At 35.8% G+C, this 17,681-nt stretch overlaps 1 protein-coding gene across 2 annotated transcripts in view; it reads left to right on the forward strand.

Moving 5' to 3' along the window:
• The window catches only part of RIC1 (RIC1 homolog, RAB6A GEF complex partner 1), a 126,566-nt gene that overhangs the window by 78,191 nt on the left and 30,694 nt on the right, over nucleotides 1-17,681 (forward strand). The window contains exons 5-7 of one of the 2 annotated variants that reach the window (XM_054583099.1): nucleotides 1,550-1,692; nucleotides 2,350-2,486; nucleotides 9,771-9,862. In XM_054583099.1, the coding sequence (XP_054439074.1) occupies nucleotides 1,550-1,692; nucleotides 2,350-2,486; nucleotides 9,771-9,862 (372 nt within the window). The remainder of the gene's footprint in view (nucleotides 1-1,549; nucleotides 1,693-2,349; nucleotides 2,487-9,770; nucleotides 9,863-17,681) is intronic. The other variant, XM_054583100.1, reaches the window with a different exon arrangement.

Below are 17,681 nucleotides of genomic sequence, written 5' to 3' on the forward strand. Positions count from 1 at the left end.
GTATGCCACTGGTGCTCTTCTAGCTGTTGCCCTGGTGCTGAATTCCAGAGGGAGCAAGTCTGCGTACATCCTAAGTCTGTTGCAGGCCTTTTAAGAGGAGTCTCCTGAGAGTCCCAACGTTTCTTGCCCTGTTCCAACCCCCACTGGTTTTTGCAGCCAGAAGTTATGGGGACTTATCTTTCCGGTGCTGGAACCCTGGAGTGGGTTGTATGCTCTGGTTCTGAAATCCCTCACTCCCGAGGTATCCCACCCAATTTTTATCCACCACACATGGATGTGGGACCGCCCATTCCACATCTCTGGGCCTCTCCACTTCTCCGCATGCCTCTGCCCCTCTTACGCCTCTGAATGAATGTGGCTTCTTTAAATCCTTGGTTGTTGGACTTCCATACAGCTTGATTTTTGACAGTTCTGGGTGATTTTTTTGTAGCCTAGTTGTAATTTTTGCTATAGTTGTGTGAGGCGGCGAGGCGTGTTTACCTACGCCTCCCTCTTGATCAAAATTCTTGAGTACTGTTTCTTAAGTCCATCTATCCCCTTGGCTTTTATGATGCCAGTTTTCACTGTTTTTTCCCCTGTCCTCTTTTTCTTTCTCTCTGCCAGTACTTTTGCAGTCTTATTTATGGATTTCTCATTCTCCCCTTTTTCCTTCCTCCCCCAGTCATTTACTGTCAAATATAACTAGCGCTACCCTCGGGACTGGGCATAAAAGAGTAAATCAAGTAGGCATTTATTTGCCGTTAGTTAAGCAAATGTTAAATACCTTTTCAAATATCTGTAAGTGCTGAGATCATACTGTGTAAATACTTTTCAATACTTAAATCAACTGAGAGGTTTTCTGAAGGGAGAAACTTATTTTATTCACCTTGGAATGTCCAACAGAGAGTAGAACACCTGCCACAGAGCATGGGCTTAATAAATGTTCAGTGAATGAACAATGTGAGACTCATGATACCCTAGAAGTACAGTGGTCTAGGACTTTACTCTTCAGTACAGTAGCCACTAATCAAGTAAAGTTACTTAAATTTAAATTAGTTAAAAGTAAAGAAAATTTAAAATTCAGTCCTTCTGTCATATTTCAAGGGTACAGTTAATTACCATGTATGGCTTCTGGCTACTATGTATTTTTAGCACTGGTGAAAGTTCCGTTGGATGGGGCTAGATGATGTGACTCTACGGCTCCAGATTGTCATCCTTTCACTAGTTGTTCCTTTTATGGTTTCTCTGCCTCTTTTTTTGTCAGCTATCACTCATCCTTCCATCTTCTAATTTGTTTCAGCATTTCTATTTTTTAACTTAATTAATCAAGTTTGTGACTATGGCTCCCCATAGTTTTCCATTTCTTCCAGAATTTCTGATTCTAGATTGACTTATATACAGGTAAAGCTACTATATAGCTAAATTATAAATAAATGACAGTTTTATAAGTGGTATCATTATCTTCTCTGAATGAACATACTTAGTCTAGAACAATTATATTCATACTCATTGCTTTCCCAATATGTTCTCTTAAAAGGTAACTAATAATAAATTGCTTACTTCTCTACAGTTTGCAGTCTGTGCTGGAAGATCTCCTGGTTGCTACTTCTGATGGACTTCTTCATCTTATTCACTGGGAAGGAATGACAAATGGAAGGAAAGCTATTAATCTTTGCACAGTACCCTTTTCAGTAGATCTGCAGTCATCTAGAGGTAGTTATACTTTCTGCATGGGTAGAACTAGATGCTTAATATTTAATATAGTTAGATATTTTCTGTGTATGAACATTGATTTTTCTCCTTTGGAATTAATTATGCAAGGAAGGTATGTGCACATGTGTGTGTGTCTCAGGAAGGAATAGTTTCATTGTTTAGTGGGGTTTTTTTTTAAGATTTTATTTCTTTATTCCTAGAGAGGGGAAAGGACAGAGAAAGAGGAGAGAAACATCAGTGTGAGGTTGCCTCTCGTATGCCCCCCCACTGGGGACCCTTTGGTTCGCAGGCCAGCACTGAGCCACACCAGCCAGAGCTATTTAAGTGTTCCTAGGTCATTGTTTTTTCTTTTTCTTTTTTTTTAAATTTTTATTCATTGAGTTTACAGAGAGAGAGACAGAAACATTAGTAATGTGTTCCATCTATTCATTGCATTGCAACCAAGCATTCATTGGTTGATGCTTGTATGTACCTTGACCTAGGATCAAACCTGCAGCCTTGGCTTATTGGGACAGTGTTCTAACCAACTGAACTACCTGGCCAGGGCAGGTCATTATTTTTCCCTTTTAACTATCCTTACAGGGTTTGTAAGCAAAAATGAGAGGGAATTATTTGCTATATTTATATTCATATTTCATGTACTTACTTTTTCATCAGCAGGTTCATTCCTGGGCTTTGCAAATGTGCACATCAGAGACATGGAATACTGTGCCACACTTGATGGGTTTGCTGTGGTGTTTAACGATGGCAAAGTTGGATTTATTACACCAGTGTCCAGTAGATTTACTGCAGAGGTATGACTTACTTACTTTGAATATTTATTTTCTTTATTGTACATTGATTTAGTCTGTGTTACTAAATCTCTCCCCCATTTTTAATTTCATGTTTGTAGGTATTAACTAATTTTTAATATCAAAACTATACATATAAATAGTATAAGTAGGCTAGTAGTTCTGAGACATACTGAAGAAAAATAGTTCCAGCCCTCCTTCCTGCTCTCTTCACATCCAGTTTCTGTTCTTGTAGGCAACTACATTTTATTCCTTTATTGTTTATTTTACTATTTATCTTCACTATTCTGTGTATTCCCTTTAATTTTTAGTTTTCAGGCTGTGTTCATATACCTCTCACTGTGGCAAATGACCATGTACTTCCTTCTTCCCTATTTCTACCACATACTTCCCAATACAGCTATTGTGGTTTTGATTAGAGTACTGTTCATTGTTTATATTGTTATTGCTTTGTACACTTATATTAGTACCTGTTCCATGTAAGATGTTATGATTACTTTTCTTTTCCTGCAGATTTTCCCTCCCACTTGGAATTAATAGTTGTTTGTTCTTTACATTTACTTAGTTTCTATGTATTTACTAACTCAACCCCGAGCTGTCTGCTGGTTGTGTAAATTTCCTCTCAATTCTTTCAAACTCATAGGTGTTCTAGCCATTTCGTCTTCTTGAAGTTCTGGCCTGCTCCAGCCTGGACTGCTTGCTCATTATATATGCCTTTAACAGTTATATTTTGGGGAGTTTTCATCATCACCTGGAGGATTTCCTTTACTCCTTTATTTGTGTGTGATCATTTTGCTCTTAATAGTTAATTCATATATGATTAGTTGATTTAATGGACTTGGTTGCTGTGATAGAGACCCAAAATAAAATTCTGGACTCATTGATAAACTCTGTGGGGTTTTGCTTACTATGACCTTCACTATATGGTGAGCTAATTGGATTATTTCCTTTCCTTCCATTTCTCCAAAGTTTATTTGAGGAGAGTCCTGCAGTCTTTTCCAGAAAAGACACACGTGGCTGACCCAATATTATAGTATTTGAGTTAGGGAAGAGTTGGACTAGAGGGCCCACATTCAGAATGTAAACTTTTACTTATTTCAGTTTTCATTGTGGTCCAGAGGGTTATTTTACCCACTGGAGGGTTATTTTTTGTTTGTTTGTTTCTTGTTTCTTGGTTTTTTTCTCTGAAGAAAAAGCTCTAGTTTTCTGTTAGATGGAGGTAGGATGTTCTTTTAAAGCTCAAATTGGGGAAGTACTCCCAGAAGACCCAGCTCCTGCTTAAACAGGTTTTGAACCAATTCTCCTTACAGTTCAGCCTTTCAGACATATCTGAATTCCCAGGCCTTTTGTGTGCCCTATAGTATAAGTATAGCTGATTCTACTGCTCATCCTTGTACTTCCCAGCTTCTAGAATTTTCTGATACTACCTCATCTCTCATTCTTTGTCTTTGCCAGTTTATGCTTTTTGAAAAAAATCTTTTCTGTTGTAAACACTGGGGTTTTAAGAGTCAGAAAAGCTAAATGTTCATGTTCAGTCTGCTGTTTTTAACTAGAAGGGGTTTAAGTTTCTTTTTTAAGGGTATTTTTTTTCTATGTGGTAATACCAACTTTAGTAAGGTACTGAATATTACATTTGTAATAATATGTCAATATGTAAGTAAGAATAAAAGCAAGCTTTTGAAGAACCTAATTTTTTTATAAGGTACAGATATATTTGAAATTATGTTTGAGATTTAAATGTTTTTACTGAAAAAAACATTAGAGGTGAAAAAGTGATTGACTCTTTTCTGACTATCAGTTTTTATTAGTATTTGGTTAAAGAATTTCTCCAGTCAATTAAGGGTTTAAAAATAATGGAAAGTAGGTGGGCATTATTAAATGTTATAAATAGAAAATATAAATTACAAGGAAATAATACATATGTTATTATTGGTAGTTAGGAAACACACTAGTAGTATCTTTAGACATTATTTAAGTACTTTGTAAAAATTCTGTTTGGCATCGTTTAATATATTTAACAGATAAATTAAAATGTCAGATTATGCCATTCCTCTGCTTAGAACCCGTCAGTAGGAGTGTATAATTGGGACAAAACCTGCTGAGTACAACTAGAAAAGCTGAAGAAAAAATATTTTAAAAATGTGCTTAAAGGTTTTGGAGAGCTAATTAGTTGGTAAAGAATCACCAGTCTAGGGGATGCCAGAGGCCCAGTGAGCTCAGCCTAGTGTCTGGGGCTACAGTGAGCATGAACAAGCAAGGCTGTATGCAACGGCATGGATGGATCTCACAAACATTGGGTGAAAGCAGCTGGACGCAAAAGGATATGTGCGATGATTCTATTTTATGTAAATTTAAAGGAAAAATAAATCATAGGCAGTTCTAAATTAGAATTTGTATGGAAGCATCTTTAAGTGGTAATGGTTTAAAGGAAAAGAAGGAATTGATTGCCATATAAGTTTGGATGTTTGTTACTTTTGTGAGACACTGTTGGGGGACTTTTGAGTACTGTTAGTTCTTGGCCTGAGTGGTGATTCTACAAGTGTTTATTACTTTGTGATGTTATTAAGATGTACATTTTTGTTTTGTGTATTTTTCTCTAATGTATTATAATTCATAAAAGAAAAGGTTAAAAAATAAAGGTATTCCAGGGACTCCCGATGTATAAATTGGAGAAAAAGCCAAAGATCTTATAGCAGCTTTCAAAGTCTATAACTCTGGCTTCCTGTTACACCTGTTACCCCATCTTGTACTTTCTCTTCCTCCACTCCACTTCATCTGCATAGGCCTCTTTGGTGCTTGAACATACCAGAAATGCTATCTAAGGTAGGGCTTTTGGACTTGATATATCTCCTTTAGTGCTTGATTTACCTCCTCAAAACACACGTTCGTAGGGAAAGCTGTTTAATATTACATCCTTCCCCCGTACTCTCTCTTCCCTGTAATTGCTTTATTATTTTTTCTGTAGTATTTACCAACCACTAATATACTGTATAATTCTTTTGACTTGTCAGCCTCCTAAAAATGTAAGGCATGGGTACATGTAGGGATTTGGGTGTATTTGAATATCTTCCATATCCACAGCACCTAGAACAATGCCTGTGAAGAGTGGCCACCTTAAAAGTACTTGTTAAAAGAACTGGCTGGATGTCTTGGTTGGAGCATGGTCCCATACACCAAAAAGGTTGCGGATTTGATCCCTGGTCAGGGCACATGTGGGAGACAACAGATCAGTGTTTCTCTCTCCCTTCCTCTCTCTTTAAAAATCAAAGAGCGTATCCTCAGGTGAGGATTTTTAAAAAAAAGTACTTGTTACAGGTATAAATTTCAATCTAAGAAGTCAAGCAAAGAAATAAAGCTCAATACCATCTTTACCATTTTTTGTTACCTAAAATAATGCCAGTTTTAGTATTAAAATTGAAAAATAAATAAAATTTCCACAAAAAGAAGTAAATATTCCATGTTTAGATAATAGGTTATATTTCTTATTTGGTAATTAAATAAGATCTGTAGTATTATATTTTAAAAAGAGTTGTAATTATATTGGATCTTCTAATGTTTACTATTGAGATCTAAAAATAAAAATAAAGTATATATTGTAGTGTGCTGTTATTTGTGCTTGCTCAACTGTCATGATGACTTCTGCCTTAGAATTTGTAATCTAAGATGGCCTTGATTTGACAAAACAGCCAATGGAGCTGAGTCTATCCTGCATCTGTGTTCAAAATAAAATAGCATAAGTTTAATGATAGTGTCATTAATTTTGGTTAATTTGTTGAATGCTAGTCATTGTATTAAGTGGTTTACATTTATGTACATTCTCATTTAATCTTCAAAACACTCTAAGAAGTAAGCAATTTACAGATAAGAAAACTGAAGCTTGAAAATATGAAATAATCATTTCAGCAAATGAATGATAGATCTGAAGTGTTACATCAGGCTGCCAGATACCATGCTATATTAACCTTTACACTGTAAATCAAAGGAATAACAGAGTAAATAAAAAAAATTGGGAATAATAGATTTACACTGTAAATCAAAGGAATAAAAGGAATATTAGTTTCAGGTTCACAGCTCACTGATTAGACATATAACTTACAAAGTGATCACCCTAATAAATCTAGTTCCTAGCTGGCATACATATTTATTATAATATTATTGACCATATTCCCTATGCTGTACTTTACATCCCCGTGACTATTGTAACTACCAATTTGTGCTTCTTAATCCTTCACTTTTTTTCACCCATCCCCCAAACGTCTTCCTTCTGGCAGTTGTCAAAATGTTTTCTGTATCTATGAGTCTTTCTCTGTTTTGTTTGTTCATTTATTTTGTTCTTTAGATTCTGCATGTAAGTGAAATCATATGGTATTTGTATTTCTCTGACTTGTTTCACTCAGCACAATACCCTATAGGTCCATCCATGTTGTTGAAAATGGCAAGATATCATTCTTTTTTTTATGGCTCAGTAATAATCCATTGTATATATGTACCACTTCATCCATTTGTCTATTGATGGGCACTTATGTTGCTTCTATATTTTGTCTATTATAAATAATGCTGCAATAAACATAGAGATGAATATGTCTTTTCATTTTAGTGTTTTGGGTTTCTTTGGATAAATACCCCAAAGGGGAATTGCTGGGTCCTCCTTTGTCTCCTGTTATAGCCTTTGTTTTAAAGTCTATTTTGTCTGATGCAAGTATTGGTACCCTAGCTTTCCTTCCCATTTTCGTGAGATATCTTTTTCCATTCCTTTACTTTGAGACTGTGTGTATCTTTCAATCTAAAGTGAGTCTCTTGTACACAACATATGTAAGGGCATTGTTTTTTTATTCACTCACCCACCCTGTGTCTTTTAATTGGAACATTTACTCCATTTGCATTTACAGTAATTGCTAGATATGTATTTATTGCTATTTTATTATTCATATTTTTTATGTTTTTCTTTCTAAAGATCACTTAACGTTCCTTATAATAATGGTTTGTTGGTAATGAACTCCGTTAGCTTTTCCTTGTCTGGGAAGCTCTTCATCCATAGCTTTGATTTAAAATGATAGCTTTGCCAGGTAGAGTAATCTTGATTCTAGGTCCTTGATTTTTATTACATTGAATATGTTTTGCCAATCCCTTCTGACCTGCAAAGTTTCTGTTGAGAAATCAGATGACAGTCTTAGGGAAGTTTCCTTGTGTAGGTAACTACCTGTTTTTTTCTTGTTGCTTTTAAGAGTCTCTCTTTGTCTTTAACCCTTTTATTTTACTTATGATGTGTGTTGGTGGGGACCTCTTTGGGTTCATCTTGTTTGGGACTCTGCACTTCCTGGACTTGTATATCAGAAAGTTAGGGAAATTGTCTGACATTTTTTTTTTTTTCAAATAGATATTCAATTCCTTTCTCTCTTCTCCTTCTGGTGCCCCTGTGATGAAGTGTTGGCATCCTTAATGTTGTCCATGAGACCCCTTAAACTATCTTCACTTTTTTTAAATCATGTTTATTCTATTACAGTTGTCTCAGTTTTTCACCCTTTACTCTCCCCCACTCATCGCACCCTGCCCACTCCCAGTGTCAGTTCCCACTCTGTTGTCCATGTCCATGGGTCATTCATACGTGTTCTTTGTCTAGTCCCTTTCTCCTTCTTTCCACAATTGTCCTCTTCCCTCCCGGGCACTTACAGTCTGCTCCATGTTTCCTTGCCTGTGGTTTATTTTGCTCGTTAGTTTATTTTGTTGAATAGATTCCACTTAGAGGTGAGATCATATGGTATTTGTCTTTCACCGACTGGCTTATTTCACTTAGCATAATACTCTCCAAGTCCATCCATGTTGTTGCCAAAGCTAGGAGTTCCTTCTTACTTTTTGTTTTTTTTTTAATGCAGATCGATTTTATTTTTTAAAATGTCAAAATCCATTATAAAATGTTAAAAAATTTAAATCCATTATAAAGTCTCAGCAATTAAACGTCATACGAGCACAGAAATAATCACGTAGATCAATGAAATAAAATGAGAATTCTAGAAACAAATGAATATATCTAACAGTGTAATATATGATTAAATTGATATTTCAAATCAATGGGGAAAATAAGGCTTATTCAAAAAATAAGGTGCATGGACCACTGTTACTTGAAATAAAACAAATACAGAGGCCTATTTCACACATTATACAAGAAATATTCAGGTGAGTTAAAAATCAATATATAAAATCTAAGGAGTTTTTGGAGAAAATACAAAATAATTTTTCTTAACCTGAAGTAAAATATTCAAACCCAGAAGCTATAAAGTAAAATATTGACAATATGACTATATTAAACATTGAAGACTATATAGTAATATACATATAAAAAAAAGTTAAACAAGTAATAGAATAGGAAAGTGATTGCAACACATCTATAAAAGGGTTATAGGTTTTTTTTCTTAAGGAAAAAAGTCTACAAACATTCAATCAAAAAGTTGGATAAAGAGTACAAAAAGTCATTTACGGCTTTTTAAAAGTAGAAATAGGCAAGAAATATATAAAAACGGGTCGTTTCAACCAATAATGAAGTAACCACTAGAATAACACATCATTATCACAATCAGATTAATAAGCATTAAAAATATTGGTAATATCAAGTATTGGTGACTGTGAAAAGAAGTGTGCATTCATAGGCTTTTTCTTCATCTTCTTAAAGCAGTCCCTTTAGCATATCTTGCAGTGCTGGTTTGGTGGAGGTGTATTCTTTTAGTCTTCTTTTGTCTGGGAAGCTCCTTAGTTCGCCTTCCATTTTAATTGAGAGCCTCGCTGGGTAGAGCAGTCTCGGTTGGAGGCCTTTGCTTTTCATGACTTGGAATATTTCTTGCCATTCCCTCCTGGTTGTAGTGTTTCTGTTGAGAAGTCAGCAGCTAGCTGTACCGGGGCTCCCTGATATGTTACTACCTGTTTCTCCCTTGTTGCCTGTAGGATTCTCTGTCCTTGATATTTGCCATTTTAATGATGACGTGTCTTGGAATGGGCCTCACTGGGTTCCTTTTGAATGGGACCTTCTGTGCTTCCTGGACTTGTGTGACTTCTTCCCTCCTCACATTAGGGAAGTTTTCCATCATGACTTTTTCAAACAAGTTCTCTATCCTCTCCTCATCCTCTTCTCCTTCTGGTATCCCTATTATACAGATATTACTACATTTCAGGTTGTCCTGCATTCCCCTAAATGCCTCTTCATTCTTTCTGAGTCTTATAGGTAGGAGAATTATATTGATTATAGTGTATTTTGGAGAACACTTTTTAAACCTTGACTGTTTTTCTTTATTATAGCAGCTTCATGGAGTTTGGCCACAAGATGTTGTTGATGGAACTTGTGTAGCAGTAAATAACAAGTATCGACTAATGGCATTTGGTTGTGCAAGGTAATTGATACCGACTTCTGCATTTTAAGCATTACTGCCAAAAGTAAGGTTTTTTTTAACATAAGATTAATAAACTTGTAAACTTTGTCATCCTATTTTAATTTATGAACCAGCCTTAATATAAATCTGAAATTATTTTATTAGATTGAAACAAATCTAAAAGTCAGATTTTAAATATTATCTTGATTAGTAAAAGTGGGGTTTTCTTCACTGGCAGGAAATTAAGTAACAAGTTTAAAAAATTAAGTCAGTTAAAATACAGGTTCTTTACTGTTTAACAGGATCAGGAAGATATTTTTCTTTTTTTTAAGTAATCCTTTCTTTTTTAAGACATCAGTGTTGATATTGTCTTTGAATCAGTGAGTGTTGCCTTAGTTAAAGAGCAAAGGAAAGCTCATACATGAAATCAGTTTCTTGCTTTAATTCAAATAAATTATGTTTTAGAAGTAAAATAGAATACAAATATCTGTGTGTCTGCCGTGTACCAGGGACAGTGATAAGCACTTGGGATACATTAGAAAACAGCAAAGATACTTCACTGTCAAGCTTTTATTTTAGCTCAAGTAAAAAGATTATTCAGGGTGGGACAAAAATAGATTTACAGTTGTGAGTTGGAACCATTTATTCTGGTGCTGTTATTTATTGTGCTGTTTTTCATATGAACTGTAAACCTACTTTTGCCTCCCCCTTATCAGACACGCTAATGCTTTACAGTATGTATAGTACTCTTTAGTCTTTAAAACTTCCTTAAATATAAAATTCCATTTAACTCTAAAAATAAGACTTAGAGTTTCTATAGAACATACGTCTGTATAATCTCCAGCTACAAGTGTCAAAGTATCTTTTCAGTATAAATTTAGTAGTACATGTATAAATCACCGTTTCCATTACACTCTGAATAACCTCTGTAAAGTGAAGAATCTTCATCCTCATCACATTCCGTTTTACTGAGGAGGTAAATGTGGAAATATAAGTAATTTAACTTAGTACAAGAAAGAAGAAAAAGCATTTTCATATTCATGGATTTTATTTGGTCATGTTTTAGTTAGAATTTTAAAATTGATGTTCATGAGTACATTTTGCTTATAATTTTTGTTTTTCTTACTCTCCTGGTTCCTAACTCTCCTTGTCTCATAAAACAAGTTGAGGAAGTGTTCATTCCTTTCTTTCTCTTCTCTGTTCATCTTTGAATGTGTGGTCAAATTTGTCAGTTAAGCCATTTGAGCCTAGAATTGTCTTAATGGAAATTTTTTATATTACTGGTTTAATTTGGTTTTAATAATAGATTTCAAAAGATACGGATCTTCTGTTTCTTCTTAAGTAAATTTTGCAGTTTCTGTTTTTCTAGGAATTGTTTTTTTTTCCATATGCACTGTCAAATTTATTGGCATAAAGTTTATAATATCCTTTCTAACTTTCATATTTTAAAGTAAAAACATGCTTACAGGAAAGTGCATAATCCAAATATTTAGTTTTGTAAGTAGTTGTAATACAAACACCCATCTGTTCACAACTCGGTCAAGGAATAGAATAAATTTTACTCTTGCTACATTCTAATCACAACTTTTATCCCTTCCCTGACTAACTTAATTCTAACCAATTTTCTGTCTTTTGTAATAATAATGTCCTTGTCTTTATAATTTTACCACCCATGTATGCATTCTTAAAGAGCATAATTTAGTTTCACCTGATACTGAACTGTGTATGAATAGAATCATATTCTGTGTTATTAATCTTCCTTTTGTCAGTGTTGTGAAATTTATCCATGTTCTTTGCCAATAGCTGAAATAGATTTTTTCCAGTAACTGAAATAGTTTTCGATTAATTTATAAATAGTGTTCCAGTGTATGAATTTGTCATAATTTATCTGATTTGCTCTTAGTGGACATTTACATTATTTCTTGGCTTCCATAAAAAGCGACATTCTCTTAATAAACACTTAATACCCTCATCACACATGAGAAAATTAATGACAAGTCACTAAGATCTGATACTCAATTCATGTTGAAATTAACCATAATTTCTTTTATAGCTCCTTTATTCCAAACACAATCAATCAAAATCATGAATTATATGTGGTTATTATTTCTTTAGTTATATTTTGCCTATAACAATCCTCCTACTTTTACCCTTATTTTTATGACATTAACTTTTTTAAGAGTCCATTTCAGCTGTTTATAGAATGTCCTACATTCTGAATTTTCTTCTTTCTTCATAATAGCATTTAATTAGTTTTTCTAACACTTGTTATGACTGGAACTTTGAAGCTCGTTCTTGTTAAGCCAATTTCAGTGACTAGGAAGCTCACACATCACCATTTAGAGGAAACATACAGAGACATGAGCAGTGGCAAATGTACGGTTTCACCTCACCCGCATTCAGGGCTAGCACCAGGGGCCTACCAAGGCCAGCTCTGAGAGTCCAGGAGAGGTGTGCTAGCCCTTCCCCCAGGAGAGAGAAGGTAGAATCTTGGCCTTTAGCCTCAGTCATCTCAGTTTTCACTGGTTGGGAGAGTACCAACCCTTCTGTCATGATCCTGGGATGGGGTGTAGTTTTGTATTGTAGCTGTGTGACATAGCAAACTAGTGGCTTCTAGCTCTGACCTGCCATCGCTTCCCAGGATTAATTGCATTGAACACTAGGCTTAGCTGTCCTTAGAATTCTGTAAGAAGTCCCCTTTCTTCTAGGATGCCAGTGTGCAAGGACTCAGTCTTACAACCAGACATTTACCTTTATGTTTAAAGGTTTGTTTAGATTCTGGTTAAACATTTTTGCCATACACGATATTGTGTACTTCCTGTGGCATTATATAGCAATAATATCGACTTGTCCCTCTATAAATGTTGCTAAATTTGATCATTTATAGTGACACTAGTCATGCTATACTATAGAGATATGTTGTTTGCTTTGAGATTAGTAAGCGGTGTCTTTTAATGAAAAAATTTTCTTGCCCTGATTGGTGTGGCTCAGTTGATTGAGTATGATCCCACAAAATGAGAGGTCTCTGGTTCGATTCCCAGTCGGGGCACTTGCTTGGGTTGCAGGCCTGTCCTCAGTTGGGGCATGTGTGAGAGGGAACTGGTCAATATTTCTCTCACATATTGATGTTTCTTTCCCTCTCTTACTCCCTCTCTTCACGAACTCTCTCTAAAAAAAAATAAGTAAATAAAATCTTTAAAAATGTTTTCTTACAATGAGTGATGAGAAATTGAAAGAAAAATAATTTAAAGAGTATGGGCACTATAGAATACATAAAAGGTTAATTTTCAGTCTTTATAAATAATGACATAGCACCTACTTATATTAGAAATATTTGGACTCCACACTGACTTGTTAGCATTCAGCAACCCAGAGTTAGTACTTGACAGTTTGTTAGATGCCAAGCAAAAACGTGCTAGCCACTTGGTGTTGTCATTCAGCAAGGTGTTTGATTGGGCAGGTAGTCTCCAAAGATATATATTATAGGCATTTAGCTTCTAAGCTAGAATAACAGGTCAGATTTTCTCTCCCACCTAAAAAAAAAAAAAAAGACTGGACAAAAATATGAAACAGATGTTTTGAATTCAAGAAGTAGGACATCAGGCAAAGAAAGACAGTGATCCCTGAAAGATGAGAAACAAAATAAGAAAACTTTACAAATGGCCCAGCTTTAATTACTTTGAGAGAGTTTCCAGGCATAGCATGAGGTTGGAAGATAGAGCCCGGCAGATTCTCTGAGTTGCTTTCCTGGAAATGAGAGTCTGAGGAAACAAAAGCAGCTAAGGCTCACAGGACAGACACCAAAGAGAGAGTGACACAAAGAAGAAGAATTCCAGAGATCTATAAAGGGTCCCGTTTGAGTATTCAGCTGAAACATGGAAGATTTAAAGAAGACCCAAATCAAGCATGGCAGAAGAAAAGATTAGTTAACTTGAAGAACATGGCAAGAGAAATTATCTGAAATAAAACACATAGAGGAAAAAAAGAATTATAAATAGCATTAATGAGCTGTGGGATAAGTTCAGGTGGCCTATTATTGCAAGTATTTTATTTTGTCTCATTCCTAACCCTTGACAAGTTGGACTGCCTGGAAATGGATCCAAACTGCAGTGGGGAAACCATCTGACTTCTCCTACAACAAAGGAATGTGCATAAATGCCAGACATTCTGGCAGTCACACTCCAGTGCCATCCTAAAGTGTGCAGAAGCAGCCTTGGAGTCAAAAGTATTTTACAAACAATATTTCTGTTAATTTTTTGATCTAGAAACTCCATAAAAATGTTTTTTAAATGATTATTAAGCTCAGTTTTGAAATGTAGCCTGGAAGTAATGTAGATTTTTAGTTTTGCTTTCTCATACTTCATAAATTAGACCCTTGTAAAGATGTTTTAAATAAAATAATTGCATATGTGGTGAGTCAAGGTGGTTGAGGAGTGAGTGGAAGTCACACTGACCTCCTCCCAGGACCAATCTGGAATTATAACTAAATAGTGAAGAAATCACGTGGAACAAACAACTGAACAATAGCGAGAGAGGAGCCTTATAACCTCAAACAGACAGAAGAATCAGCTTTATCACAAACTGATAAGGAGTGCGGCAGAGACTCAAGAAGGCGGGTGGGGCGCCCACGGATGGCAGCACGAGAGGGATACTGAAACGGCCAGTTGGATCCCCCTGAGAAGGGTGGGTTCTAAACCACAAGCGGGGATCTCCAGCCTACAGCACCAGAGCCCAAAAAATACACAGATAACAGCCAGCTGTGAACAGTGGCAGGGTTGCGCTCTGCCAGACACAGGCAGCTGGAGACACAAAGAACCTTTTAAAGGGCCAGTGCCTAAATTTTTATTTGCAGCCACTTACCCTGGTCTCCGGCAACGGTGAGGGCACAGTGGGCTAGAGATACCTGAGGAGAGACTGGGAAGGAGGCTTCAGGGAGAGAACTGAGAGAAGAGCTGGCGGGATCCTGGTGCTGACTCATCCCCCATATGGCAGCAGCCATCTTGGTCAGGCAGATCACTCCCCTGAGCGGCAGCAGCATGAGAGGACACAATGGCCCCACTCCCAGGAGGGACTTAGCTCCGCCCTGTGGTGTCCGAGCTGGCCTGCTAAGTGTAGAGTGACTATATTAACAGCTAAGGGAGACAGTAGATCCCTGGAAGTCTCGAACAGACTGCCTACAGTCAGACAGGGTCCATATCTGACATCCTCAGAGGCAGATCCAGAAAGAAAACAGTGGTCTCCTACCATAGAAGTGGACACCACAAAGTCAGGAAATCAAGACAGATCAACACAAGAAGCAGAATCAAAAAAGAAGAGTCTCACAAATAATGGGAAGACAAAGAATCACCCCCCAGACAAAGGGAAAGGAGGAATCTCCAGAAAGAGAAATAAATGAAATAGAGGCAAGTAAACTATCAGATATGAGTTCAAAACAATGGTTCTAAGGAAGCTCAGTGAGCTCAGAGAGAATTACCAAAAACTACAGGGAAACTACGAGGCACTTACTGCAAACTATATCAGCATGAAAAAGGGCATAGAAGCTATCAGTAAGAGACAAGAGGAAATGAGGAGTACAATTTCTGAATTGAAGAACACAGTAGAAGGAGTCAAAAGCAGGCTAGATGAAGCTGAGGACTGAATCAGTGAGCTGGAGGATAAGGTAGAAAAAAGCTCCCAGAAAGGTCAAGAAAGTGAAAAAAGACTCAGAAAGAATGAAGAGGCATTTAGGGGAATGCAGGACAACCTGAAATGTAGTAATATCTGTATAATAGGGATACCAGAAGGAGAAGAGGATGAGGAGAGGATAGAGAACTTGTTTGAAAAAGTCATGATGGAAAACTTCCCTAATGTGAGGAGGGAAGAAGTCACACAAGTCCAGGAAGCACAGAAGGTCCCATTCAAAAGGAACCCAGTGAGGCCCATTCCAAGACACGTCATCATTAAAATGGCAAATATCAAGGACAGAGAATCCTACAGGCAACAAGGGAGAAACAGGTAGTAACATATCAGGGAGCCCCGGTACAGCTAGCTGCTGACTTCTCAACAGAAACACTACAACCAGGAGGGAATGGCAAGAAATATTCCAAGTCATGAAAAGCAAAGGCCTCCAACCGAGACTGCTCTACCCAGCGAGGCTCTCAATTAAAATGGAAGGCGAACTAAGGAGCTTCCCAGACAAAAGAAGACTAAAAGAATACACCTCCACCAAACCAGCACTGCAAGATATGCTAAAGGGACTGCTTTAAGAAGATGAAGAAAAAGCCTATGAATGCACACTTCTTTTCACAGTCACCAATACTTGATATTACCAATATTTTTAATGCTTATTAATCTGATTGTGATAATGATGTGTTATTCTAGTGGTTACTTCATTATTGGTTGAAACGACCCGTTTTTATATATTTCTTGCCTATTTCTACTTTTAAAAAGCCGTAAATGACTTTTTGTACTCTTTATCCAACTTTTTGATTGAATGTTTGTAGACTTTTTTCCTTAAGAAAAAAAACCTATAACCCTTTTATAGATGTGTTGCAATCACTTTCCTATTCTATTACTTGTTCAACTTTTTTTTATATGTATATTACTATATAGTCTTCAATGTTTAATATAGTCATATTGTCAATATTTTACTTTATAGCTTCTGGGTTTGAATATTTTACTTCAGGTTAAGAAAAATTATTTTGTATTTTCTCCAAAAACTCCTTAGATTTTATATATTGATTTTTAACTCACCTGAATATTTCTTGTATAATGTGTGAAATAGGCCTCTGTATTTGTTTTATTTCAAGTAACAGTGGTCCATGCACCTTATTTTTTGAATAAGCCTTATTTTCCCCATTGATTTGAAATATCAATTTAATCATATATTACACTGTTAGATATATTCATTTGTTTCTAGAATTCTCATTTTATTTCATTGATCTACGTGATTATTTCTGTGCTCGTATGACGTTTAATTGCTGAGACTTTATAATGGATTTAAATTTTTTAACATTTTATAATGGATTTTGACATTTTAAAAAATAAAATCGATCTGCATTAAAAAAAAAAACAAAAAGTAAGAAGGAACTCCTAGCTTTGGCAACAACATGGATGGACTTGGAGAGTATTATGCTAAGTGAAATAAGCCAGTCGGTGAAAGACAAATACCATATGATCTCACCTCTAAGTGGAATCTATTCAACAAAATAAACTAACGAGCAAAATAAACCACAGGCAAGGAAACATGGAGCAGACTGTAAGTGCCCGGATGGGAAGGGGGAAGAGGACAATTGTGGAAAGAAGGAGAAAGGGACTAGACAAAGAACACGTATGAATGACCCATGGACATGGACAACAGAGTGGGAATTGACACTGGGAGTGGGCAGGGTGCGATGAGTGGGGGAGAGTAAAGGGCGAAAAACTGAGACAACTGTAATAGAATAAACATGATTTAAAAACAAAAAATTAAAAAACTTAAGAAAATACAAAAAAATTGCATATACCATATACACAAAAGAACGTGTATCATGTGTATAGATACAGAAAGTAATATATATAAATAATAAAATGAAAGTCTAGGTAAATTACTATCTCACATGAGAGAGAGCACATTATCAGTGCTGATGAAGCCTGCTGCTTGCGCCTTTTTTAATATCCCCTTTCTCCACCAGCACAGTCACCGATCTACAGGTAGTGTACAATTTATTAGGTCTTTGTTGCATCTTTACCACAAATATATTTACTATATTTTGAATTTTTTATTGCATGGAAACAATTATATGTCTATGCTATCTGTTTTAATGCATATAACCAAATTTCACTTATTTTTAATGGTGTACAGCATCTGACTACATCAGTA

This window comes from Pteronotus mesoamericanus, unplaced genomic scaffold (genome assembly GCF_021234165.1).
Source record: "Pteronotus mesoamericanus isolate MK-2021 breed Mesoamerican mustached bat unplaced genomic scaffold, CSHL_Meso_final contig_73, whole genome shotgun sequence".
Classification (NCBI taxonomy): domain Eukaryota; kingdom Metazoa; phylum Chordata; class Mammalia; order Chiroptera; family Mormoopidae; genus Pteronotus; species Pteronotus mesoamericanus.